At 41.0% G+C, this 27,274-nt stretch overlaps 3 protein-coding genes across 5 annotated transcripts in view; 1 reads left to right on the top strand and 2 right to left on the bottom strand.

The window, feature by feature from the left end:
- The window catches only part of WWC2 (WW and C2 domain containing 2), a 104,754-nt gene extending 99,198 nt beyond the window's left edge, over window positions 1-5,556 (top strand). For all 3 annotated transcript variants that reach the window (XM_056326363.1, XM_056326362.1, XM_056326364.1), the window contains exons 22-23: window positions 763-890; window positions 2,908-5,556. In XM_056326363.1, the coding sequence (XP_056182338.1) occupies window positions 763-890; window positions 2,908-2,974 (195 nt within the window). In that variant the 3' untranslated portion in view covers window positions 2,975-5,556. The remainder of the gene's footprint in view (window positions 1-762; window positions 891-2,907) is intronic.
- LOC130143610 (claudin-22-like) overlaps window positions 1-7,868 on the bottom strand; it is a 43,075-nt gene extending 35,207 nt beyond the window's left edge. Inside the window, 5 exon segments of the mRNA XM_056326367.1 lie at window positions 50-140; window positions 6,410-6,495; window positions 6,498-6,925; window positions 6,927-6,980; window positions 6,982-7,868. Coding sequence (XP_056182342.1) covers window positions 117-140; window positions 6,410-6,495; window positions 6,498-6,925; window positions 6,927-6,980; window positions 6,982-7,091 — 702 coding nt within the window. The 5' untranslated portion in view covers window positions 7,092-7,868 and the 3' untranslated portion in view covers window positions 50-116.
- A 48-nt stretch (window positions 7,869-7,916) lies between these two features.
- On the bottom strand, window positions 7,917-9,063 carry CLDN22 (claudin 22). Its single transcript, XM_056326368.1, has one exon. The coding sequence runs from the start codon at window positions 8,945-8,947 to the stop codon at window positions 8,297-8,299; it is 651 nt and encodes a 216-aa protein (XP_056182343.1). The 5' UTR covers window positions 8,948-9,063; the 3' UTR covers window positions 7,917-8,296.
- Between the last annotated feature and the right edge of the window lie 18,211 nt (window positions 9,064-27,274).

Here is a 27,274-nt window from a genome sequence, read left to right as displayed (position 1 = left end):
ATATGTAATAGAGCCAGCAATACTGAGGTACAGAAATAGTGTAACTTACTGGTGGGTATGTAGCTGCACAACAGGTCAAGAAAGATCCTTGATCTCAGTTACCACTGGTGGTCCGTTCACTTTCCTTGTCTTTTACACCTCTGCAATGAAGATGAAAGAAGTGAGCCTCACATGCAAAACAGGTGTTGTGTCATGAATAAAAATACAAAAGTTCACGAATATTAACTTTGCTAACAACTCAACAAAATTTGAAAGTGTATTTTGAGAGCACACCTTCTCTGGTTTTTCTGTCTGACATTTTAGAGTAGGCATAGGCAACTTTCCTGACAGCTTTCATTAGGATAGAAAAGTGTTTTACATGGAAAGAGAATCCCCATCTCCCAGTTCTAAAAAGATATTTGGATAGACATTTACTCATACAAATTTAGGTATTGTCTAACTTAAAGCCTTAAGAAATGCCTCATCGAAATTTAGAACACCTAGTAGCCACCCATGATGGCATGGAATGTGTTTCATTTATTTTTTTTTTTAGGAAAAGTTCTGATACCTTATTTCATACCCATGGCTTAGGCTTGTGATGTCAGTCTTTTGTCTTGCTGACTCTTTGTAGAGATTTTCCTAGAATCATTTAAGTTACAAAAGACCTTTAAGATCATTGAGTCCAACTGTAAACCTAACACTGCCGGGTGTTTTGCTTGTCATTTCTTTGAAATGAGTAGTTGTTCGTTATTAGCAAGACAGAGTTATTTTTCCTGTTTACAGGCTGAACAGTCAAAAGAAGAACAGAAACAAGGTTTAAGCGCTGAGAAATTGATGAGGAAAGCTTCTAAGGATGTATGCCGCTTACGGGAGCAGAGCCAGAAAGTGCCACTGCAGGTGCAGTCATTCAGGTATGGCCTGTTCTGCTTTTCTACTCTTTAATGTGGTGAAGTAACATGAATTACTTCTAAATATAACCAGACATGCCTTGTAATATTAGTCAAAAATCCACACGCCTTTGAGTTGCAAGAAACATTGTGCATTTCTAGCATAGCTCAAAGTTGGAGTTTCAAAGGACCAGGGCTCGGTAACTTGCTTACGTGGCAGAGGTGGCAGTATGGCAGCTGAGCTGTGGCATGAGGAAGCAGAGTGAAAAGTTTCAGACCTCTGCGTGGCATCTGCTGTGGGCAAGGACGTGTGTGACCATCGCCGTGGCTCACGTCCCCCACAGCAGACAGACAGTGGGCTTTAAGTAACGGGATCTTTTCCAGTGATGGCAGGTACTGGAAACAAATCACGCCTCCAGAAGTAGAACAGTATACATCTCATCAGGAAACTGATTAAATACTTGTGCCTTACTCAAGACTTATTATTCAAGAAGGATCTAGAATCCCTCCTCCTTTTTATTTCCCTCCTCCTTTTGGTTGCGGGAACAGCAACTGATTACATGAAGCAATTAATCAAGTGTTCTTGCTTACCGTAAGCCAGTTTGCACGCTTTCTATCTCAAACCTTTCTTCTAACTGGTCTAAATTCCTAAAAGGCTGGGCAGTAAGTGGCAGACTAGCAGCCCAAAGGCCACACTTCTGTATAAAAATACATATGAAACTGTTGATTGAAAAATGCAATGCTTACTCTTCCACATAGAAACAGTACTGCAAGCTAATTTGATCTGTTTTGTCACTTTTTAAAAGCTTGATTTCTGGATTCCTGTGTAGATGTCTTGGTTTAACCAGCACAATAGGAAATTTAAGTCAGCTCCTAGTAAGCTGGAGGATTATTTTTTTTTCCTTTTTCAAGCCAGCCTGTTATGAGCAGTTTGGGAAATCCATAAGCAAAGTGGGGCCTGTGAGGCACATACTGCAAACCGCAACTGTAAGTGATGCAGAATCAAAGCGAAAAGAGAGAAAGGAAAAGGGTTCCTCAGCAAGGAAGCTGAGCCGGTCACTTCAGTATGACATTCAGAGCATCTTCAAACAGTTTTCACTTTCTGTGCAAATGTTGAAAAAGAGGTTTGGTCGACGCTGGTCATTTAACAGTCATCACAGACTGCTGCCCAAATTGACAGGAACACGTAATAGGGCTCACGACATCATTCCCCTGCAGGGAAGGTCCTACTGTAAGACTCCATTCTCCTTTATCGTCTAATCAGCACACAGCTAGCCAAGGAATCCAGTTCACGTAGCTGGTTTTGCTCTGAGCTACTGTTTTCGATGCGAAGTCAAGCTTTGCCAGTGGAAGACGTGGTTTAGTCAACTGGGCAAATAGTTGCCTCCCAAGGCTGACTTGTAGGCGCCCTGCTAGTTGGGCTTGCTACGGTGCTGCGGCCTCACAGACTCATCGCACAGAGGCATTTTTGAAGCTCCCAAGAAGAAGGACCCTTCTGAGCTTTAATTGTTAAGCCCCCAATACTCATCATCTGCTTTCCAGGCTGCCGGCAGACAAGCTGGTGTCAACTCGCTATGCTTCAGTAGTCTCTCAGTTGGTAGGAGACAGAAATGGTAACAGCACAAGGGAAGCAACTAGAAAATGGGTTGGAAATTCTGCTTCTCCGAGCCTCCTCCAGACCCTTCCCCAAGTCAGGCTACAATGGTTTATTTTGCCTTTTCGCCACCCCCCAGCACTGAAATACCACCATAGGAAATTCAGTGACTAGGTCAATACTTCAGTCTTACCATTGCAGTTATTAATGAAATATTGATGTGGTTTTCTTTTTCAAAACTGGAGCTGCTTTTTACAGAAGTCTGCCTAAGAAGGGAATTATGTCAGAATGCTACACTTGTAAACACATTCACTGCATATTTTCCTTACTGTTTGTTTTCCAAACTTGTATTTTTAAGAACTGTGCTCAAACGTTAGCAACTCTACAGCAGACACCATTGGAGGCATGCCATAAATAGTAAAATAATAACTTGTTTTCTAATTTCAGGGAGAAGATTGCATACTTCACAAGAGCAAAGATCAGTATACCAGCCCTTCCAGCTGATGATGTATAATAATGCATTTTCATTGAAGTGTTTTTACAGTTGTTCATCTCTTTTCAGATGAACTTTGTAGTTCCAGTGACCTGCTTTTAAAGATCTTCTATTTTACATTCACTATTGATATGTTTATTTGTAAAATATAGTGAATTGAATTGTTGTATGCTTAAAAAAAAATGGCAAAACCCCCAACAACCCAAAAACCAAAGTAGATTAATTTTGGTATACTGATGCTGATTTTGTACAGTTTGTATGTATTGCATGTGTGTGTTTATTTTGTAAAGATGGAACAAAGGAACAAAGGCAGTACTAAGCATGTATCCTGTTGAACTGCACTGTTGAGAAATATTACGTTCAACAGAAGATTGTTTTATCTTTTCACTATTTTCATGTGAGCAGACTGTGAAGATGGCTGTTTTGCCATGCAATATTTTTGTACAAGAGTGTGACTTTTATAGTTTAAAGTTAATGACAAGTGTAAGCTCCTTTCCAAAACATCAAGGCTGCCTCGCAACAGCTGCTAAGTAGATTCATCACCCACATTGGAATTTTGAAAAAAACTTCTTCTGGTTTTGTTTTTTAATAACTTCTAGGAGGAGACGGAGTTCAGAGTTTAGTTTTGTGAATGTACAGTACTTCAACCTGCACTAAAAGGTTTCTTGCATCTGTGGGAGAGTGAGAAAGGTAAGGCAGACAAGAAACCCTGAAAGCTTATTATGAGACTACGAAAAGGGGCAGCTGTTTTCTGAACTGGAAGCTGAATCAAATTCATAATACCAACATTGAAATCAGAATAGTTATATCCACTGTATGCTTAAAAATGAGGGTTTCTCTATGTTAATCTTTTGTCCTAGGGCTGTCTTATTGCCAACTACGAACACGTCAAAGTGTTTGTTAGGTTTAGAAATACGAAGATGTTTCATTGAAGTATTTGTACCAGGAGAAAAATCTGTCACATACTAAGTCAGATACCAGAAGTCTTGTTGGTAAGGTAAACCCTTTCTGAAAAAGAAAAGCTCCTGCCTAGAAGTCCCTGTATGCAGGTGAGGGTGCACAGGTTTAATAAATAATGTGAAGGGCAGATTTCAAATTTGTCTTACATGAAGCAGCCTGCTAGGAAGCAGCATCAACTTGGATGTATTCTGTTAGAAGTCCAGAACATTAGATGTAGGTGTTTAAGCAGCCCAGTCTTGGTAAAGCAGTTGGGGTCTTACCTCCTGTGGGTACTGTGTAAGTAGGTGGACAGTGCAGATAACGGAATTATTTCATTTTCTACTTAATATGTTGCACTCAGATATATTTAATTCACTGGCGAAAGTGTTCTTCCCCAAGCAACAAGCCGCATATGCATGGACTTCATCTTTCAAAAAGGCTATAATTACTTGGTGAGAAAGTGGCAGCAAATATAACCACGGTATGATAGCAGCTGTCTTAAATTCAAAATGACAATTCTGAGATGAGAGGTCTGTGTAACACCCAAGGGTTTTCTTATGCACAAATGCATCCGTTCACTTAACTGTATAGCCAAACATGCTATTTTGGGCAAGATGACTGATTGAACATCCTTTATGAATGCCCCATTTGTTTTTTGTTTCTTGGGTCTGAGATAACATTCATGTTTGAAAGGTCAATTTAAAAAAAAACCCAACGAAATAACAAAACCAAATCTGGAATTATTTAATGTAGAGGTGAAATGAAGGTTGACAGTTTCAACTTCTCAATTTGATTATATAAGTTGTTTGTAGAATGATGTTTAGAGGTGTACTTTATGATTTTTCTTTTATTTATTTACAGTCTTTTATTTATGTTTGGTTTAATATAGTTCAGTTCTGGCCATAAAAATATTTGACATTAAGGATGCTATTGTGAAAAATATTTAGAGCTATCTAAATTCTTGCCAGATTAGCTGTTTCTTCTCACATGTTGAATAATTTTCAAAGAAAAAGTATTATCTGATTTGTAAGCATGAGGTGACATCAAAATTTAAGTATTTCTGGCTTTAGCTTGCAAAATTAATTTAAAAGTGACAGACTTAAACTTATTCATGCTCCTCATTTTCCAGATTGCTCAACTTTAGTAGGCAGCTTTTAACAATTTACATTTGGAGTTTTGGGGTTTTTTTCTAATTCAGTTTGTTCACACTTGAAACACTCAATAAGCTAAAATAATACAATAACACAAATAAATCCCCATCCATTTAAAATTATAAATATTAGTCTTGAAGTGGAATTTACTCTGCACAGCAAAATGTAACGAATGTAATTAGTTCTATTTCCAGGTACCAATGTCACTGCAGTTGCATATATCAAAATTAAATATTTGCTGGTACAAGAATATTTGGCTGAATGAGCGAAGTTTAGCAGAAATTGTAAAAGAACACAAATCAAATAATTTTAAGATTTATTTTTTTCTATTGCTATGTTTATACTGTATTAAATATCAAATGCTCAGGACTGAACTAAATATTTAATCAGGTTATATTCTGAATGGTTTCTGTTCTAATTTTGTCTGTAAGAGTATGCAAGTACGTCACATAGATTTGTCTCTGCACTTTCCATGTGTTTCAGTGATTGGAAAATACATTTTTTAACAAAGTTCTTTTCCAGACCCGTGTTGTATTCTTTTATTGCTCTTCTATGTCTTTATATGTTCTTTGCAGAAACAGATGGCTGCTGTAGCTTTGTCAGTGTAAAATCATTGCGATTTATAGAAAGTTCACATCAATCACTGGCGAGTCGTAGGATAAGTTACACAGAAACCGATTCATATACTTGAAGTTAGTTCTTTACCTTCATTAGGTAAAAACTGCACTAGCAACGAGCACTATTACCTCTTCACTGGACATATCTCATTGTTACTCTGAAATACTGGCTTTCCTTAAAGAAAGGGAGATTGTGCAGGGATATGTTTGGTCATATTCTCCCCACCACTGCCACCCAGAGAATCTCTTATTACATGACATTGTCTGACAACATTTAGTTTGCTGAAAATGATACAGGTCCAGGGATCTTCATTCAAGGTATTAGGTTTTTGTAATGCATGTTGAACTGGGACTACAGAATGTTTCAGAACATAAACTATTTCTGTAAAAAAGACATTGTTTAAAGCCGCCCCAGGTAGGAGTTCTGCCACTTAAAATCTGGTCAAGTCTCCGTGCATGCCTACAGATTAAGATTTTATAGTCTCCTAAAAAAAAAAAAAAAAAAAAAAAAAAGCAAAACTACAAAAACAAAATCTGCAGTTGATCAGATTTTGGGGAAATACAGTGGTGACTTAGATCTCCATAGCTCGTCAATTACTGTAATTAAAATTGAATGTAAGTAGTAATTAAAGGAACTACTTAGTAAGACACAATCTCTCCCCCCAGTCTTGTAAACAGTAACCTGTCTATTCAGCAGACCTTTCTTAACTGTAATGCAAGAGTAAGAAATCTGAAAACCTGATATCTACCCTCATAAAATCTTCTGTTTTCAGATGTTGATGGGTGTCTTGCATATCTGCCATTGCATACTGCTCTGGTAATTGATGGTCAGATGGTAAGCGATTGTGGAGAGGAGTAGAGATCCCCCTAGAATTATAACCAAAAAAAAAAAAAATCCACCAAACCAATCACCAAACAGTGCATCCCCTGTTTCCCATGTGGGCACAATCTCTGGGATGTCTTCATCCCAAAATTCCTGCATTATAGCACGGGCAACCCAAGAAATAGGGACTAAGGCCAGAACTCCAGCCAGCCACAGGAGTATTCCTCCAAGTAGTAACAGCTGTTTCTCTAGCTTCTGCTCTGTATCCTCCATCTTTAGGCAGTCCAAACCAAGACTGGAGATCACAAGGCTCAGCAGTCCTCGTCCATTTGATGTAGATACTAAAATCCTGGCAATCTTGAATTCTAGAGGCAGAACTAGGAAAGAATCACAATCTTTACACTGTGTTCCTCCTACAGCTTGGGCTATACAGGCTTGCCAGTCCCACGGTCCAAAGCTCCAGCACATTTTGGGCTAAGCTGAGATTTTTCCAGTCGTAAATAGTTACCGGTACTGGTTAAAATCCATCCTAGCACAGACAAAAGAAATCCAGCTAACTGGAGCCTGCATCTGTGGACCAAGTTCATTGTCAGCAGCCACAGAAGCATTACAGCGCTTCCTTTTGCGGACACTGTTCTGCTCAATTCTTTGTCATACTGAACACAAGCAAAAGTTAAAGCAATGCTTTATAAAGCATGAAATACTCCTCCCCCTCCTGCTTGGTGTTGCCTGGTTCTATGTGCAGTGTTTGGGGGATAGGGAAGTAGTAAACCGGTGGCTGAAGGGTGTGGCTACAGCTGGGCTCACCTTTCATTAGTTTTGTTCTTGTTTTTTTTAAGAAAAGCATCTCCTTTGCTTTCCATCAGTCTGCTAAAGCATTACAGCAGCTCTGCTAGTTTCAGCCTCTCAGGGTTCATTTTTAAATGAAGTTTTAATACCCCAGTGATGCACTTCCACTTGCAGCAAATGAAGCTGTCTGCTTTGGGGCTGGTTAAGTACAATCTGTTCAAAGTCAAAGGTTATACGTTCAGAACAATGCGTTGCTGTAAGTGAATGGAGCTGAAGGAGCCTTTGTTAGGATGCATAATGCCTCAATACCTGAAGAAGACAGGGTGAGTATTTTTTAAAGCAGCATTTCTCAGCCTACTTTTGGTGCATAAAGTACGCAGGTGCCAGAAACACTCGGAGTAACTTGTATGGCAGCTTAATGTGCTAGACTGGGAAAACACAACTTCTTGGGTATGAAGCACCCACACCGTAACACCCCGTGCACAAAAGAGACATTTGCAAAGCTCGCTAGAACTTCAGCAACCTAGTTTTCTTAGCATAACAGTTTCTTAAGTACGCAGAAAGACAATTTGATGCATGTATTGAGACTGTTCAGGACATGAGAACTGCAAGTTTGTAGGTCACTGCGTTAGGTAAGTGGAAAGTTGCAACAGGGAGTCAAACTTTGAGGCTCATTTAATCGGCTAATATGAAAAGGAAGCACATTTTGGTTAAAAGCCAAGCTGCAAGGGAACATGCATATTCATTTTCAGGATTTTACAGTGCAGTTGAGAAAGCAAAAGCACCTTTTCTGCGTGGTCTATGAAAACTTCAGCATTCTGCTGTGAAACAAAGTTTTAAACGGTCCTCCAGGTGAGAAAACGCGCCGCCTTCCAGTACCAGTTACGGAGAGAACAGACATAAGTTTAGGAAATCAGCTAGGTAACAAAGAGTCCTTTGAATTACTACTGGAACAAGCTTCTGGCTTGCACTAGAGTTTGGAAAAGATCGGACAGTCTCTCTGTACTGCTTAAAACCTTCCGTTTTAAGGCCTAGTTTCAGTTTCCAAGTGTTGACACTGATCTTGCTGTTCTGCTACTGCATAATGGACCGAAGATGGATGGACTTCAGTTGAACAGATTGTGCAATTAAGTAGGGATCCACCTAATATAAGACAAAATCCAGCAAGCCAGCCAATAAATAACGCTTCCCCAAAATCCCACCTGGGAACAATATCTGGTATATTGTCATCCCAAAATTCCTGGACTGTGGAATGGGCCACCCAAGAAACTGGGACAATAGCTGTAATCCCCGATATCCAGAAGAGCATTCCTCCAAACAGCAACAGCCGTTTCTTTTGTTCCTGTTGTCTTTCACCAATTTTCAAACAGTCCAACCCCAATCCTGAGAGCAAAAGGCCCAAAAGCCCCGATCCATTGGAAAAAAACATCAAAATCCTAGAAATCCTGAGCTCTGGAGGCAAAGCTAGGAAAGAATCGAAGTCCTTGCACTGCATGCCCCCTTCTTCCTGGACAACACAAGCTTGCCAGAGTCCCATGGTCCAGATCTCCATTTCATTCAGTTCCAAGTTAAGATTTTTCCACTGGGGTAAATAGGTCGTGAGACAGGACAGGACCCATCCCAACAGAGAGAATAGGATGCCACTTAATTGCATCACTGGATAGACCAAGGCCATTATAAGAGCAGAGTCCTGAAAGCTTGAGGAGGAAGGTCTCCCCCGCAGTTCTGGAAGAACCGCTACCTTGAGTGATGGTGGAAGCTGTGATGATTTTAGTTCTCTGCTGCCCCAAATATAAGCCCTTGCTATTAACCCTTTGTAAGCTCTGAAACCCTTTTTTGTTTGTCATGAATATAAAGTTTCACATAAAGGACGAAGGACTTCACTAAACCATGAGTTAGGCTTTCCGATAAGGATTTGATCTGTTACCTTCCAATTTGCTTGGTAAAATTATATCCCAATGCCTGATGATTACAAGCCTGAGGATGAACAAAGAGGGCTCTATGACCCCTCACCCTAAAACACAACAGAAATCTTTGTGCTTCAATACGGATTAATTAGATTTTAAGTGGTGATAAAAAAGCAGCTCTGTGTGCAACAGGACTTCATTGTAATAGCTAAATTTGAGATTTCAGGGATGTAAATCAAGGCCTTGTAAAGAAAGGTAGACTGTTTGCCTATAATCTTTATTCTTAGACTTCCTCAACATACATAATGGCTTATCTTCCACTGCCCTGTTTTATGTCCCCAGCACTGTAAAAGACGCTTTGTAAGAGGCCCTTATGTTTTGCATTTTCTACATTCATTTCTTTTAAAATGGGCTTTGTTTTGACTGACTCTTAAGGGGAAAAGGAGACGGGTATGGTGAAAGTACCGTAGAAAATGAAATCCTAGACATCCCTCCACCATAATGAACCCAGGCAGATCATCAGCCAGCATAAACCCTACCTGCCCTAGGACTTCAGCAACACCAAGGTAGCAGCTTACAGCAGCTCAGTGTCCCCTTTCCTAGAGCCCATGTCCCAGATGGCACTGAGTGTATACACTTAGTGTCTAACAACATTTGGCACTCAGTGCTCCCGGGGCCAGGACTGCCTAGTACCTGTCTGATCAAAGCAAGATACCATTATGCCATTACCCCATTAGGAAACGCTGCTTTTTTTCCTGCGGTCATGTCAGCTACACTTGCGCTTGTCGACAGGGTCAGCGAGGAGACCATTTGCCTGCTATTCCCCTCCACAGATGTAACATCACAGCCTGTACGGGAGGGAGCTGAGCAGTGTGAACTGAGAACAGAAATACGTAGATGAGTACATTCTTGCATATAGGCAATGAAGTCAAGAAAGACTGGAAAACACCTCTGGGTTGTACACGTGTGCATGTGTTCACGCTGCTCAGCAGTGATGGGTTATCGGGTGATGGAAAAACATAACATCACTTGTTGAACGTTTCCAAAATCCTGCAGGATTTTGAAATCATTAAGAAATTTCACTGGAAGGAGATTTCTTCTTCCCCGTTTCTGTTTTAAGTCTTAATTTCTAACCCTTGTGTTTTTCCCGTCACAGGCTGCGAAGAGTCAACGTGAGGAACAATGATCTATTTCCTTTTTGCTGGTGTACCAGCCCAGTCCAACAGCTTACACCTGGTCCAAAAATTACCATGCACAACAACAGGAATCACCAAGGATATTACTGCCAACACTGGTCACAAATTGATGCAAGCAAGGCTGTAACTTTGTCCATCCACTAGGCAAAAGAAAGAAGACCAACCCTGCATTCATTCAGATTCCAGACTATTTTCAGATTTGGCAGTGTCATTTCTCTCCCCTCTCTCTGTTCAGAGCAAGAGCGCTAGTTCTGGAAACCATCACAACATTCAATGAGAAACACCATAATGCCATTTGAGTAACTTTTTTTTCAGATAAACAACTACACTTCAGAAGTGCTCCTGCTCATTCAGGGCCTACGTGCTTATTTGACTTTAAAATTATGGTTATTGCCAGACTATTACTGGAAGCCTGTTGTACTTCTCTTCTGGGTGAACATTTAACATTTTCTTCTCTGCTCTTAATTCTGACAGTCAATACAGTGTGACAGCACAAGATCAGGCATGTGAAGGTCATTCATTTTGCTAATGTTGACCACAGCTGGAGCAGTATGCCAGCCTTTAAATTTCAGCAATCAATCAGAAGCATTCAGACTGCTGCATCAGTAAGATCTGCCAATTATGTTCTGCAACTTACTATTAACCATGCACTAACTTAGAGCAAGCAAAGCTCCCTTATACTATCCTGTGCAAGGCTGTAAAAGAATCCTTGTTCTTCCAGTGGGGAATAGAAGAGAAGAAAAGAAAAAAAAAAAATTACTTGCTTTATTGCCAGGATAGTAACAAGGTCTGAAATGTCTTTACTTGGAACTTACTGATCTTATGAAAACCCAGCAAACTCACAAAACGAGAAATGATCTTCTGCCTGAACTGGGATATGTAAATTCTTGGGTCAGTAACTGCCTTAGTCTTATCTCCCTTGTGCTTCTTTCACACTTTTCCTCCCCACCGTTATTTCTTTCCTTCTCTCACATCTAGAAATGCCTCATTCCCAGAATAACTTTACTTTGGTAGACTTGTGCCTACACAGAAGGTGACATGTCAGAGTTACTGCAAAGCCTAAGGGCTAGAACTGGGCTCCCACCAGTTTCTCCCCTACTGCTCAGGGTAATTTGAAACATAAACCCAGGGTGCACTGTTACACTGCAATGACAAAAAACGTCTGCCAATACCTGCAACAGCCTGAAACAACAGATCTCAAGGGGTTTCAGTGGTGATAGCCACTGCCCCCCAAGCCACTGGGGCAGGGAAACTGCCTGGCAGGGACCTCCCCAGCCAGTGCCATGGGGCCCATGCACAAGCAAGCTGCTCCAGGACAGTTCTGTCCCTTCTCCTTCCCCTGCTCACCCTGGCAGGCTCCGCAGCACGGGCAGTGCTTGTCTAACCCAAGCTTGTCAAGAAGAAAAGGAAGAGTGGGTACAACTACCACTGACCAGCGTGCTTAAAGGTAATGAAGGTGAGGATGAGTTTAGCAGGGGTTTTGACTGAGTGTAGAGCATTTTTTTTTCTTTTTCCTTCGCCCCCCCCCCCCCCCCCCCCATACACTTTAAAGCCTGATGTACGTAGCATTCAGGGACGCCATCCTTCAGAGGCTGAAGCAGCTAAAATAATCTCAGCACATGAGGAACTGAGCTGCAGAGAAGAGAGACTTCTGGTCACTTTGCCAGTGCCTGCCTCATGCTGGAGCCAGCAGAGCCTCTCTGGAGCATCAGCTTGCCTGATGCTAGGCACTTGCCATAGACACACAGCTCGGTACATCTTACACTTGCTGCTGTTGCCATTTGATGGTTTCATCAGCCAGTTGTGTGAGACATGGAGCTTTCCCACCTCCCATTACAGACAATGCCCATCAAGAATACAGTGCAGGTCACGATCAGGTGCACACAGTTTCAGTAATACTGCTTAAAGCATTGAAGATCACCTCATTCAAACTAACTCAAACCTCATTTTGCAAATGGATTTTTGCCTAGACTAAAGCAGAATGGTGATGGTCAACATGCGTATCATTTTATGCAGGTAAGTGCATTAAATTTTTACTCCCCATAAAACCATTTCAGGCTGAACACAAGGATTCTGAATCTCATTGCAAGTAATACATATTTTCTTTAAAAGCTTTAGCACTACATTAACTCTTCTGGGAACCTCCGTGGCCAGCAATAGATACACTAACACTTTACCCCCTGCAAAGAGTATTAGGGAATTGTTGTCTTTGCACAGCTCTGCAGCTCACACAATTATCCAAATGTTTTACAGTCAGCGTAAGGAGAAAGAAATATCAGGTGCAGCACTTTGGGAGCGGATTAGGCAATTTAATCCCACAAAAGCAGTCAGTGTGTTGTAAGAGACTGACTCCTGTACTTTCAGTTCCTTCACAAGCCATAAGCACGTTCAAGTTGTGGGCTTCTTTATTCCCCTCCAAGGGTCCAAAAGCGTGCTCATCTGAAGTATAGTTGTCTCCAATAACATTCCCCAGACACTACCATAATTTCTGCTAATCTGAAGACACAGAGTTCGCTAAATATTTGTCGTTGCTCATTTAAATACCTAGTATTTTCATTAACCATTCACAGGTCTCTCTTACCTTTAGATTCCCATCTTACGGATACATATGCAAAAGATGGAAATAAGAGCCAGCGTATAGATTTTCTATAACTGAACCTTAGTTACAGCCAGTAAAACATAGCTGCTGTCAGAAGTTGGCAAGGTAGTGTCTTCAGCATCTTACTACAAGTGAGTTAATTCATTCAGCTTGGCAGTCTTTTGCTTTCCACCTTATTGCTTGAACTGGAGGTTGTGGGAGTTAGCATTTTCTTACCCAACTAAGAACCCATTTCTCTGTGACACTGGAGCATCTTTTGGTTTTGCGTATCCAATGTGCCCTTCAGTGAAACCAACAGAAGCACCAAGGAAAGAATACAACTCTGACTGTTCTCTCTATTGACTTACTCTAGTCTGGATTTAAGTGAACTTTGACAAAAATAATTATTTGTATTTTCAGGGTGCTTCAGAGAGCACCACAGTAGAGAGAGGTTGACTTCTCCCTGAATAATTATCTGTGTCTCCAACAAATGAGTGCCATAAGCTTTGCAACAGAGTGACAGCAGGTACATTCTGGCCTGCTAATGAAGCGAAGTGATCTGAATTTTATTTATTTATTACTAAAGTTATTCTAGTTGTTCTTCCGTTTGATTTCCTCCTTGGTTCCCCCATTGAAACTACAGTACCAAGTCAGCCTCAGCCTCACACAGAGCTGGAAGGGTAGATGTAGTGCTCACCTGAGAAGGCCAGTGAATGAAAGTGACACATCTACAAATACTCCACACTCCAGCGTGGCACTGGTTGTGATACTCCTGCTTGAACGCTACTGTGATCCGCAGCAGCAACCTTTAATTACGGACACTTAGAGGCCATTGCAAAGGCAGGGAAGAGAGGCAGTATGGAGAGGGGTACACCAGGGATGAAAATAATGACCACTTCCATTTTAGAAGGGAAAAAGACAATAACTTTTAAACACACGTACACACACACACGGAGTTAGTTCATCGTGTCCTTACTGTTTCATAAAGCATCCAACTCAATATTCAGAGGTGACGATTTACGAGACTACATTATTTGTTTCTGTGTTACATCCAAAGACAGTGCCCCTCAGTGAATGCTAGGATGCTGCTAGAGCAAAGCAGTCACAAAACAAACGACTGAGTATCTTGTGGAGAAGTTACAGCAGAAGGCGACAGTCCTGCAGAGACAAAGCAAATCATCACAAAGGCCGTATCACCTTTCCTGATGCACCCTGGTCATCAGGGCTGGCATGCCAAGAGCCAGGCAATGCTGGGCTGAGGGCACCAGTGGAAGGTGAGGACTCAGCGAGCACTCGCCAGCTCAGCAGCTTCAGAAAAGCCAGGAAGGGGATATGCAGAATCTTTTCACGTGGGAAGAAGGTACAGCCATTGCTGGCCCTCTGAACAGGACCTCCCTCCTCAAGTGGGCACATTCCCAGCTTTTCAGTATTGCAAGGACCAATGCATACACACATACCCAACCCTGCATACCTTCCCGCTTCAAACACTGGATGTAATTCCTTAAGCAACTTTAACAAGAGCCTATCAGGTATGCAAAAGAAATGTACTTCTGGGAGTGAAAGACCTTGCTAACAGTTTCACTTCTGTAAGATTAATCAAAAGCTTGAAAAAAAGATATCATGTAAGATTAATGGCAGTTGGACAAGATCTAGAAGGGAAAGGCACTGAAAGAGTCAAGCACAGCAAGGTGAAACTGCCTATGTCTGCTTTACGGACTTATTCAAAAGACTGAAATGAGAGAGGGTAGATTTGCCATCATTACTCCGTAAGAATAAAGAATGCTTTAAGGCTCAGTACTTCAACCTTTGCAGAAACTTTTCCATCACCATCCCAATCCAGACTTCACAGTGAGGGTTGACTGGGTTGGAAAATTAGCCTTATTCTTCAGGGAACTATTTCTGATGTACTGTCAATACAGGAGATTACTGTAAGTATGAAAACTCATGTCACCTGAACAGTGATTGGAATGTGATTTCCTTGAATGATGGAAGTCTAAGAAATTAATTTCTGAGCCGTGAAATGTGTAGACTTCTTTATCATTATCCATCCCTTATTATGAGATTCTGGTTTAATAGTGTGTTACACATATTTCTATAATGCTTTTCATTTAACACCTGCAAACAATTATTATAATAAGCTTTCTCTCATTCCTTAAGATGTGTTTGTTATTATCAAGTAAACTTATGAGAAATTATTTGTAGTACCCAGTTGAACCTACGTGGGGAAATGTTATTGCATGACAATAGGGATTACAAAGATAATATGGACTTGTTAACCGTAAATTAGAAAACTGCACATGCCTTTTAACGTCAAGCTAGCCAGAGTGTGAAATGAGCCATGCGAATTTCTGAGAGGTGAAGGAAGCGTGGGGTTCCTGTGGCATTTTGCTCATCTGCTGTAACTGAGATTTGGGGGGAAGGGAGAAAAGCAGCTAAACAAATTTATGGTAGTTGTTTCAAATACGATTGTTCTTCAGATTCTAGTGTGTTAAACTGTTTTAGTGTTTTGCCTTTTAAGGTGCAGGGAGCTAGGAGATGCAGAAAGGGAAGGTCTTTCTTAGCAAGCTACTGTTCTCTCTAACGTTGCAGATGTCTTTGGCTATTAAAAAAAAAAAAAAAGGAAAAAAAAGCTTTTCTTCCCTCCCAAGATTTAAATATCCCCCTCAACTGAAATATAAGCGAGCTAATAGTTTCAAGAGTTCATTACATCCTGTCATTAACAAATTAAACCATTAACATTTGCCAGTATTAGTTAGAACTTAAATATACACCTTACTGTCATCTTGTACCATATTCACCCCCATCCCTTCTCTCTGCTCCCTCTCACCTTCCCTACTTTACATCAAGCAAGCTAAAAGGTCTCTATCTATTCAGGTTCCTTCAGGGGGGTTGTGAGGAGGGAGTCAAGTAGAGATGCCTATGGCTACTCCTGAGGAAGGGATGCATGCCAGGAGGGAAGGAGGAAAACCAGTTTCCTCCCTTCACTTTCCCCTGGCCCTCCTACTGACTGCAGCCACCCAGCAGCATCCTCAGATGTCAAATCCTGCCTGCAGAAGTGAAAAGGAAGATGCACAGAATCCACTAACACATCTAATGCATGATGTATTGCGAAATACAGCATAGCTGAGAGAAGTGAGACTGCAGGAGTTCTGAATAATTCTGCATCAGTAGATTGAGATAACGCCTGCCCATGTTCAATATCAACCCAGAGAGAGAGAAAACTGCTGCAGACTTCTACAGTCACACCTCTGCAATAGTTATGTGATAGTTATTTCTGTTTGAACTCATTGATGATGACTGCATATTGGAAAGGTACTAAGTGTCTTCTGCAAAGTATCACGTACTTTCTAAACACGCTTGCATAGGGTGAGGGCTAACTCTGTAACGCAGATTCAAACATTTAAACAGAGAATGCTTTAGCTTAAATGAAACACAGTGAAGAAGCTTAGCTTCTGACTGCAAGAAAACAATCATGAAGATTATTACAAATGGTATTTCCCAATATAAAGATAACCTGTGTTCACTTTAGCAAACATCTGCTTTGAATTCTTTGGTCAGTCACAAGAGTCTACTTTTTCTTTTACATAGTACCATGCAAGAGATACTGGGAAAGTGACTATTCTGCAATATACTCAAGTCTTTGTATTATTTTGTACAAAATCCCATGTAAACAAAAGGTAGCAACTGTACATGTTAAAGGAATGTATAGAAAATGCAGAGATACAAGCTACTGAGCTTGGTATACATTTGCAAAGCTACAAGAATGGCAGCACTAGGCCAGACCATGCCAAAAGTTTATCTAGCCCAGCAGGAAAAGAACATAACAATGTGATAAGGATAGATTGATATTGTCTCCATCCTGCAGCGTAAAGATCTCTGAGCCTGGACTTTTAGTCTAAATCATCATATTTAGTAGCCTTTGATGGACCCTTCCCCTATGAAATTGCCTCTAAAGCACACTTGCTACATCCAAACCAACAATAACTTCCACAGTTTAATTGTGCCTTGCATCATTTTATCCCTTGTCATTATAAACTCGCTGCTAGATCATTTTATCTACTAGTCCCTAGTTCTCATGTAATGTTCACTATTCTTCTGTTAAGGTTTAACCCCAGCCAGCAGCCAAGCCCCACACAGCCACTCACTCACTCCCCATCATGGGATGAGGGGGACAATCAGAAAAGTAAAAGTGAGGAAACTGGTGGGTTGGGGTAATGACAGGTTAATGGGTAAAGCAAAAGCCGCGTGTGCCAGCAAAGCAAAGCGAGGAATTCACTCCCCACGTCCCCCGGGCAGGGGCTCAGCCATCCCCAGGGCAGCCGGGCCCCGTCACACGTAACGGTGACTTGGGAGGACAAACGCCGTCACTGCGAACGTCCCCCCCTTCCTTCTCCTGCCCCCAGGTGTATCTGCTGAGCATCGGCTGCCCCTTGGGCCAGCTGTGTCCAGCTGTGCCGGCTGTGCCCCCCCAGCTCCTTGTGCCCCCCCCTGCTCGCTGGTGGGGGGTGAGGGGCAGAAACGGCCTCGGCTCGGGGTAAGCGCTGATCAGCGATAAGGGGAACATCCCTGTGTTACCAGCTCTGTTTCCAGCACAAACCGAACCCAGAGCCCCATACTAGCTACTGTGAAGAAAATTAACTCTGTCCCAGCCCAAACCACCACACTAATTCATTATTGCAAAACTATTCCTTTTGGTATATACCTCTGATAACCTTATGTAGAGGTCTTGTCCATGCTAAAAGGTCCTATCTTATTATACATACAGTTATCTCTAAACAGATGAAACAGCGGTGATCTCTCATGTGGTGATCCTACCTTCCCACTGTCAGGGTTCAATACAGCGTGCACACGATCATTCCGTAAGAGGATCAGTGGAGGAAAATAAATTTCTCTTCTTTCACACCACTACCATCATGATTGTCATGGGTATGTTCCTGTCATCATACACTTGTAGGACCAAAAAAATACTCGTTAAAATCTCTCCTGAAGTTGGAAATATTGTGAATAGCACCATCTTGTTGGTATATTGGTGTGTTGGTATCTGCATTTCACCATTTTGAGAAAACAAGAACTCTAGCCCAAGAAATAAAATGGGGAAAAATGAATTCTCTCAACAGTAGTTTGCTTGAAATCTAGTATCTTCCACTGTAAGATATGATCTAAAAATGGTTTGGTTTTTTTTTTAAATAGGAAGGATACACTCCCAAGTGGATGCACAAATGAGTTTCCTGTAACATTCTGCCAGATACACAGATGGCATGAAATTAGGAAAGTGTTCCTGGCACCAAGTGCATGATGATTTTCATAAAATATAGGTTCTGTGGTTGGGAGTAATGCATCTGTATTCATGTGAAAACCCTTTATGCTACATCATATTATCATGCTTTCTCTTTACCTAATCACTTCTCTGCAGGACAACAATCGCAGAATTTGCTGCTGCTGTGGTAGAGGGGAAAACAGGCATTCTGTCCCTCAAGGAGTGCAACTGAACTTCTCTGTTTGACCTACACGTCCAGTTACAGGAACCACAACCACAGGAACGCTGCGGAGAGCAGGGTGCAGAAATACTTTTAACCTCAGAAGTTTCCCCGCAAAGGTGGAATACAATGAAATGTAGTTCCCATTTAAACTGAAAGCAGCATTAGAAGTCATTTTGTCCATCTTTTTCATACAAGACAAAGCAAACAGACAAATAACAGTTACTTAGCTTTTCTTTAAAAATCTCTGCTGACAGAAAAAGCACAGCATTCCTAAGCAACTTGTTCTAATGAAGCACTGGAATACAGATTGTATTTCCTAAGGCCATGTTCTTGTTCTTCCCTTACGTTCCCCTTTCTTAAGCAATAGCACATAGTGGTTAATGTCACAGAGATGGGCGCTGTCCGCTCTCTTACAAACAAAACATTCTTCTTGTTACAATCCCTACAAGGAAGTTGCTTTTTGTTGTTGATGATGATGCCACCGTTAAATCACATTCAGTTTATGATTTTCTATCATTTGGAATTCTGGTATGATGTTCACGTTCTTTGAGGCACACACACCCATTCTGTCTTCTGATGATGCTGAGAGGACAAGGACCTTTCCCAGCCCCTAGCACACGTATGGAAGAAGATGGGGGCTGACAAGCATTGCCCTTCCTCTACTCCCTGCTAGATATCATGGGGAACATGCAGGTATCCCTCCATGTAGCCCTGACAGAAAAGCCTTTGTCTCTCACCTCTGCAGGCAGTTTGCTTTCAGAAATGTTTGATCGCCGAGTTCCCTGAAAAACTTACATCTCCACAAATGCAAGAGTGAGGCAGCCTTTTTCAAATTTCTGAATCGCAATCACGTCCAAATTGTGAAAGACTGGAAGGGGGGTGGCTTGATGAGAAGGAAGGGAAAGGACATAGCTTTGGAACATCTTGCTAAAGATCTGGAGTTCAGTTCCTACTAGTGTGCCTAAATAAGGCATAGTGTATACCAGAAGAAAAGGTGAGTCAGTATAAGCTTTGGCACTTTCTCCCTCTGAATTACAGAGCAGTCACATCTCTTTGATTATTTTCTAGGGCACAGAAAACATTTGGGTGCTCGAATCATCCCACAGCCACCACACAGAACATTTACCTTTCTTGGCATCAGGCCACTTTCCACAAAAGATAGCAAATAAACTGGCTTCTCAGACTTGCACAGGAAAACACGGTTCTATCTCCAGTTGATCTGGGATAGCCTAAACTGCAGAGCCAGCAATCCTCATGGGGTAGAGGAGCTCAGCTGTAATGAAACCAGTCGGAGGAGGGAACAGCTTTTATCAGCATACAGCCATAGTGCTGCATCACAGCCCTGCACTCCCAATGCAACAGGATTTTCTGACCCACTGCTGGCTACAGAGCTACATTATTTGTGCAAGACCAGGAGAAGCGGGCCAGGGAAATTTGTGAGTTCTCATGGTGAAAAGATAACAAAAATCCTGGTTCCTTTGTCTTTTGTGTGCTTTAGCTTTCTGTATCAGAGAGCAGCAGGAGTGAAAAATACGCTGTTGGAGCCTAGTAAGTAACAACCAATAACAGACAAAAAGTCGTTGGAGTGTGTTGGAAGGAAGATACACAGGTTGCAGGCGAAGGATCTACAGTGCCAACAGGTACTGCAGCACAGCCTCGGACTGCCACAGTCCCCAGTGCCAGCTGGAATAGGAATTAAGGGCAGAAATGAATGACTCTTGCAAATGAAACAGGAGCTACAGATGCATAATTTGGGAGTTTCCAACAGCTCAGGGAAGAAGCAGTAGCTGATAGAAAACCAAGAGCTGCCCACTAATATTTCAGCAGTAAAGGCAAGAAAGGTCTACAGTCAGCTGGAGAAACTGAGACAAACAGCTTTCTTTGAGAGTGTGCCTCACAGAAATGCTGCAAACTAAAACATAATATATGTAGCATTTCCAAGATCTTTTTAAGTATTAGATAATTAATACAGAAAACTTGAGACTCTTCATTGCCAGGAGCATCTGGTATAGATAAAAACCTAATTTACAGGCACATATCTAGGACCCTGAAGGCAAAAAATAAAATAGTTCAGATCATAAAGCAAAGAAACCCCATTGTTAGAATTTCATATGAGAAGCAGTCGAGCAGGTGGGCTGTCGCAGGATTCAAAAGGCAGTTTGTATCTAAATACATCTTGAATTGTCTCTGACTACCTTGCTTTACTTTGATTTTAAATGGGGGCGGGGAATCGGTTATTTACAAGAGATCAAAGAGTTTCAATTGAAAACATACCAACAGCCCCAAACAATAAGAAAAGTCTTCTGTTGCCCAGACACACACAGATCACGCCAAATCCAAGAAGGTACATTAAGAGCCCAGGTTACAGCCATACACCAAAGCACTGCTCAGCCAGTATCCCATTTCTGTCAGGGACTGGTAGTAGATGCTAGGGAAGAGCAGAAGAACAGGGCAAGCGGACAGTGCTATTTCTGCAACATCTTCTCCAGCTTCCACCTAAATGCATGTCACGGGCTTCCTGAATCTAGAGGTGGTGTCTTTGCATTCAATAGACCTACACTGTTCTTTAGTCATTTTGTCCAAGCACTTACTGAAATCATGTTTAGCTACAAAAAACCACCTTCTCATCTCAGGCCAAGCCTACAGAAGACTCTTGCCAGTGAAACAGTGTTAGCTTATGGTGAAAGTCAGTCCCTTCCCCCCCTTTCTTTCTTTTTTTTAAATCAGCACCTAAATAAGTTTTTCTGCTTGTACAACCTATTACCCTGCTTTTTCCTTTTAAGACAGTAAAATATATTCTAGAACAAGACATAATAGAAAGGCTTTCTAGTTGAGATATCCTAGCAAGCCTATTCCAGCCTTTAGAAAAATAGCCAGATGACAGAAATATATATTTAATACTGCCTATAGAAATCAAACATTTATATATAAACATGCACAATTCTTTTGGTGTTTCATTTATTAAAAAAATAATAATAATGATAAGCTGTTCCAAATTTCATTTTCTGCGAATCAGAGCTTATGCTCTACTTTCAGAAACGGAATGTTGTTCCCAGTAGCCTCATCTCATCTATCCTTACAGCATAATACTTACACTACAAACTATTTCTTGGGGTTCTGGAATAACTGAGAAGTGCTTTATTCCTCCTCTTCATTTTGTTACGTGCAAACTAAACACTAATTTCCCTCCAGGTAAAAAACAGACTTACTGGTTCTACAGAACTGACAAGAACCTCAAAAGCAGCATCAAGTTATTGTACAACAGTAATCAAAACCATAAAGTCAGTTTTAATGCATTGAAATAAGCAGACAAATACCCAAAAAGCATTAACAAGCAGAGCTTACACAAGTGGCTATGAGAAGACCTGAGCTTAAGTTTTCATCTCCACACAAACTCAACTGCTGACAAATAATCACAGTTCAGAGTTTCATAACATAGTCAGGATTCAGTGTGGCTCTCTAGGCCAAGCAAAGCAGTATATACCATGTAGAACAAGGGAGATGAACAAGGGCTGGAAGTCAGGCTCTGGTCTTTTTCTCAACTCTGATAACAGACTTACAGAAAATGTAGTTAAATTACTTCTTAAAAGTAAGTACTTTGGTTTTCTTCACCTATAAAACGGGATTCAGAGCAGAAATAAGCTATTGCACATCTAAGGTGGCCAGAAAGAACAAAACAGATACTGTGTAAGATTTTTGTACAAGACGCAATCTAGTTTTGCGTATTTATAAAGCAAATCATTTCCCTTTCAAACAAAAAAAGGCTATATTGAATGAACATCGTAGTGCACAGCATATTTAGGAATAAGTCTAGCAGTGTCAGTATTCTGATGAGGAAAGTGGTCCTAAGGGTTGATACATCTTGCGACTATAGGAGAATTGATAGTAGAAGAGAATTCTTTGATGTTTTATTTAAAAGTTTTGCTCAATAATTCAATAGAGATCCATTATATATCAGGAAAAAGTAAGAACATGCCAGGAGTACAATCCAGTAATGAATAAAAACCAAACCAACACAAGGATAGCAAGTATCTGTAACTTAAGCAGCACAGAAATCACTATTAAACCCTACCAAATTAAGTTACCGGGGGTATAAACCAGCAGAGTCTTGGATCGAAATAGTGACCCTGCTGTAATTCCCTCATCCTGCAAGAGTGAATAGTTGAAAATTACACAGCAGCAGTAATGTTTTTATTAACAGGCATGGAATGGTCTAGCTTTTCAATCGCCTATTGACGCCAGATTTTTCTAGGATTCCAGGTAAGGTAAAGATGTACATGTTTTGCTCCTTATATCTTTCCTTCTCATCCCTGAACAAGTACTGTCAAGTCAGTTAGGTACCCCAATGCCTATTAATTAATCAGAACTCTGCTGTGCACAAATCCCAAGAACAGGATAGGAAGATATATTGCCTTAGTGCTCCCAAGTGTCAAAAGGACGTGTGGCACAAACAGATTTCTAGAATTTCTGGTGGACACACCTTCATGGACACCTCATTTCCCCCTCAAGCTGCCTATATTTAGTCTCACATAAAGAAGATTAAAAAGACTAATTTCTTACATTCTCACATATCTTGCCATTCCGCATTTTCTTGCGGGAACTACAAAATTATTTTACATAACCTTACAAGGAGTCTGCTAGCAGCAAGGAAGCCAAACCAAATTAGGAAACGCATTTCCAAACAGAGTCTTTCATCAAAACACAGCAAATATGGAAATTTCCAACAACTCAGCATGTTGCTACATTGCCATTTGCCCATAAATTCCAATAATACATAGTTCTGGGATCCCATTAGCATCCTAGAGAGTAAATAACAAGCAAGCTATAAATCTCAAGCCCTATAATCACAGTCAGGGCTACACATCCCCAATCTTTAAATCCAAAAATATTGTTTAAAATTGCATTAGCTTTTTTTATTTTATTTTGTGCCAAAATAAGCAATTCTGAACTGAATGACACCTTTTATCAACTTCAGCTGTAACCCTCTCCTCTATCAAGATGATATCTAACAAGACATCCATGGGGTGGGGGGAGGGAATCTCAACTTCAGGATCTGTTATTGCAGCAGCAACACCACAGCTACGTATAGAAGGCTAAGAACTTTGTGCTTCCTTCCTTTCCAGGAAGTGATATTTCTACCTCTTGCTATTCTTGTATCCCCACCCCTCCCTGCCCCACCAATACCTATTCTATTCCAGCTAGTCTCGATTGTCCCTTTAGAATACATCATAATTTGTCCCAGATGCTCTCTGTAGGTATTGATTCAAATAATAATAATAATAACAGCCATCTTTCTTCCTGACTGAGGTACCGCTGAGGCACCCAAGGTCAATAAAAACACAAGCCAGAACTTAGTAGGATGTGACAGTGGTAACATTCGCAAGGAAACAAGATCGTGCTTTAATCAATCTCCTGCTGCTTTATATTCCTAATCTGAAGGTAAATGTCACTAGGTTGATATGCCTTAAGGTAAAGAATAGCTGCCTTCATTTTATTATCCTAACAGGACTGTGGAAAAAAATCAATTAAAAAAAATCCATGTCTCTAAAAGATTACTTAGGAACAAGCTCCGAGAATTATATAAACCTTCCTCATGCTATGATGTCAGGCATAACTAGATCACTAGAAGAAATGGGAAACATGAGCCTGAAGAACTAAATGCAAGTGAAGCAGGACTAAACAATCTCCCCTTAAGCCTCTATTCTATTTTCTCTCTCAGTTTTGGAAAGCTGTAGTAGAACTCTGTTCCTTTGCAGACATCCCATAAGTATTCCAAGGTAAAACTCAGATTGCATAACGAGTCTTCAACCTGAGGCAGGGGCTTACGTATATGGCAATGCTTCCCATTGTTTGAATTTCTTAAAAGTCAGATTTCACAGGAGCTCAACACCAAAAAGGTGCTTGTTGTAAAGGGTTGTGGTAGTATTCTTAAGCCTATTTTACCTGTAGTTTACGTTTATGCTGCTATTATCTCTAGGTATTCACTTTCAAGAAGGCTAGGATCACTTACTGTACCATAAACTAGCCCTGACTTGCCAGATTTACCTCTTTTTAAGTAAAGCTTGTTCTTTTAAACAAACCACTGTGCTGGCTTTGGCTGGGACAGAGTTAATGTTCTTCACAGTAGCTAGTATGGGGCTCTGGGTTAGGTTTGTGCTGGAAACAGAGCTGGTAACACAGGGATGTTCCTTATCGCTGATCAGCGCTTACCCCGAGCCGAGGCCGTTTCTGCCCCTCACCCCCCACCAGCGAGCAGGGGGGGGGGCACAAGGAGCTGGGGGGGCACAGCTGGACACAGCTGGCCCAAGGGGCAGCCGATGCTCAGCAGATACACCTGGGGGAAGAAGAAGGAAGGGGGGGGGATGTTTAGAGTGATGGTGTTTGTCTTCCCAAGTCACCATTAACGTGTGAGGGAGCCCGGCTGCCCTGGGGATGGCTGAGCACCCGCCTGCCCATAGGAAGCAGTGGTGAGTCAATCGCTTGCTTTGCTTGTGTGGCTTTTGCTTTACCTATTAAAATGTCTTTATCTCAACTCACAAGTTTTCTCACTTTTACCCTTCCAATTTTCTCCCCCATCCCACCGTGGGGAGTGAGTGGCTGCGTGGGGCTTAGTTGCCAACTGGGGTTAAATCACATAGGAAGTCATTCACATACACAATGTTTTCTGTTGCTATCTACGCTAATATCCTTGATAAGAATACGATTTTTAAACAAGCAAAATGTAAAAATATGTTTCTGCAAAACCATGATCAAATGGTAGTAAAGTGATGAACAACACTTCTGGACAGTTTCCCCACAAGGAAGTTTCCTCTCCACTTAAATGAGAGACATTTAGGGGGTTATTTCCAGACACAGTTTATGTGTATTCATAAACCAAACCAAGTGGTTACATACCTCAGAGAAAGTTACAACAGACTACTGATTAACATTATACTTACCTCTCTTACATTACAACTTCTCTTCTGTTGACCTGAGCTGACAGTTTTCAAAGATTAAGTTTTCAATTAAATGCAGCTTGAGTTCTTTAGCGTCTGAGAGACTAACTGCTAAACGTCCTTATTACATAGTTTACAAACATTTTAACACTAGTGCAATAATGTACGACAAGTTGATTGTTATTGCTCTAACATGAGAAAGGGCATATGGTTCCTGTCAGACTATTCTGTTTATTTCATTCTTACAGCTGTTGCTGAAGCAAATAGAAATTTTAGGTAGACCTCTCAAAACTTTAATTGGTTTCTGTACGCATAGCTATTTATGCTAAAAGCTTTCCTTTAAACAAATGCCTTAGCGCAGTTAGCACAAGCAAAAGCAATTGAGAGTCATTCGCCATTTGTTTTTCCTTTCATTATACAACTACTTAGTGATCCTAGGCACAAATGGAGCAGCCTGCGAGACAGGCTATGACAGCATACAAAACGTTAGTGCCTGGTCCTGAAGGACTTTCAGTCAAAAAAAAAAGATTAAAACCTTCTGTAACAGTTTCCCTGCAGGCCTGATGAAAAAAAAGCCACATTTAATATTATTGCAAAAGCTCACTGAGGCTCCAACCCGCGCACAATAAACTAGATGCTGTGCTAAGTAACACCACTTGCCTCAACTTTCTCTGCTTTTAAGTTGGGTCCCTATTCTTACCAGGAGCACAGCCCATGATCAGATGGGCTGCCTGGGGCTAGTTAAAGGAAACATTCATTCTCCTCAGCTCTTTGACAGCTTTTAAACAAACAGTTGTTTAAAACTGCTTCCAATTCCATTAGAAATGGTCTCAGTAAAAACAGACCTGTAAGGCATGGAAGGCTGCCGGCAGTGAGAAACAAGCTGAGCCAATGAAATTTACTACATCTCCATCTGATGGAAGCTAACACATTTCTTCAGACAAGTAGCAAATACATGCAAAAATCCTCATTTCATCACATCTGGAAAGATTATAGCATTGTTCCTTTCCCTAACAGCAAATAAAAGCAGCAGCCTGCTAGTACAGGCAGAGTAGATTCATGCCTGGAGTACCAGCTTACACAGTCCTGCAATTTCATCCAAATCTACGCTTCCAGTTTTTGATCATTAGACATAGCAATGCATGCCTGAATGTGCAGAAAGCCTAATTCAATTGCTCTGACAAACACAAATCACTTCTTGACTGTGTATGGGTTGTAACCTCATCACCCACTGCTAGACCCGAACATACAATTCTCCCAAAATGGAGCTGTACATACACAATGAGCTCAGCCAAAATTGTTGCTCTACAGTCTGTATGTTATGTTTATCTAGAGTAAAGCCTGCTTGCCAATGTTCCCAACACCACTCTACAGGGGCATTTGGAAACACAGAGGGGCCTCACAGCTTGGTACACAATCAAGTTTTTAGGGCAGAATGCTCTTAGGAATTTGAGCATGTCCAGCAAGATTCTGGGTGCACTTGTCATTAGCACGTATCTAGCAAGCAAATAAATCCTATGAAAACACATCTGTGCCCAGACAGTAGTACTAATAACCAGGAGGAATAAGCGTGCTTCACATTTCTATTAGTAATGTATTATCTTGCTGTAAATATTAACTCTGCTGTAGTTTAGACAGCTAAATGCAAATTAATGGAAAGCTTATGGGAACATAAAGAGACTATGCTCTTAATGATCTTCTTAATACTACCTTTCAGCATACCAGTGGGAATTATGGAGAGATGCATTGTGAGATTTAAGACACACAGATAAAAGTATAAGATGACATAAGTATGCCTAAGGAGGATTTTAGTGACTTTTTAAACAACTTCTTAATCATAAAAGTGTTTCTAATACAATTTCCAGCATGTAATTTAAATTGAAAGTTAACGTTTAACAGGAATAGC

This window comes from Falco biarmicus, chromosome 1 (assembly GCF_023638135.1).
Source record: "Falco biarmicus isolate bFalBia1 chromosome 1, bFalBia1.pri, whole genome shotgun sequence".
Lineage (NCBI taxonomy): Eukaryota > Metazoa > Chordata > Aves > Falconiformes > Falconidae > Falco > Falco biarmicus.
Note: the sequence above shows the minus strand (reverse complement) of the source record. Positions and strands in the feature narration are given on the sequence as shown.

Coding starts and splice junctions, on each gene's coding strand:
- CLDN22 (XM_056326368.1), bottom strand. CDS start 8,947: ATGGCCTTGGTCTATCCAGTGATGCAATTAAGTGGCATCCTATTCTCT.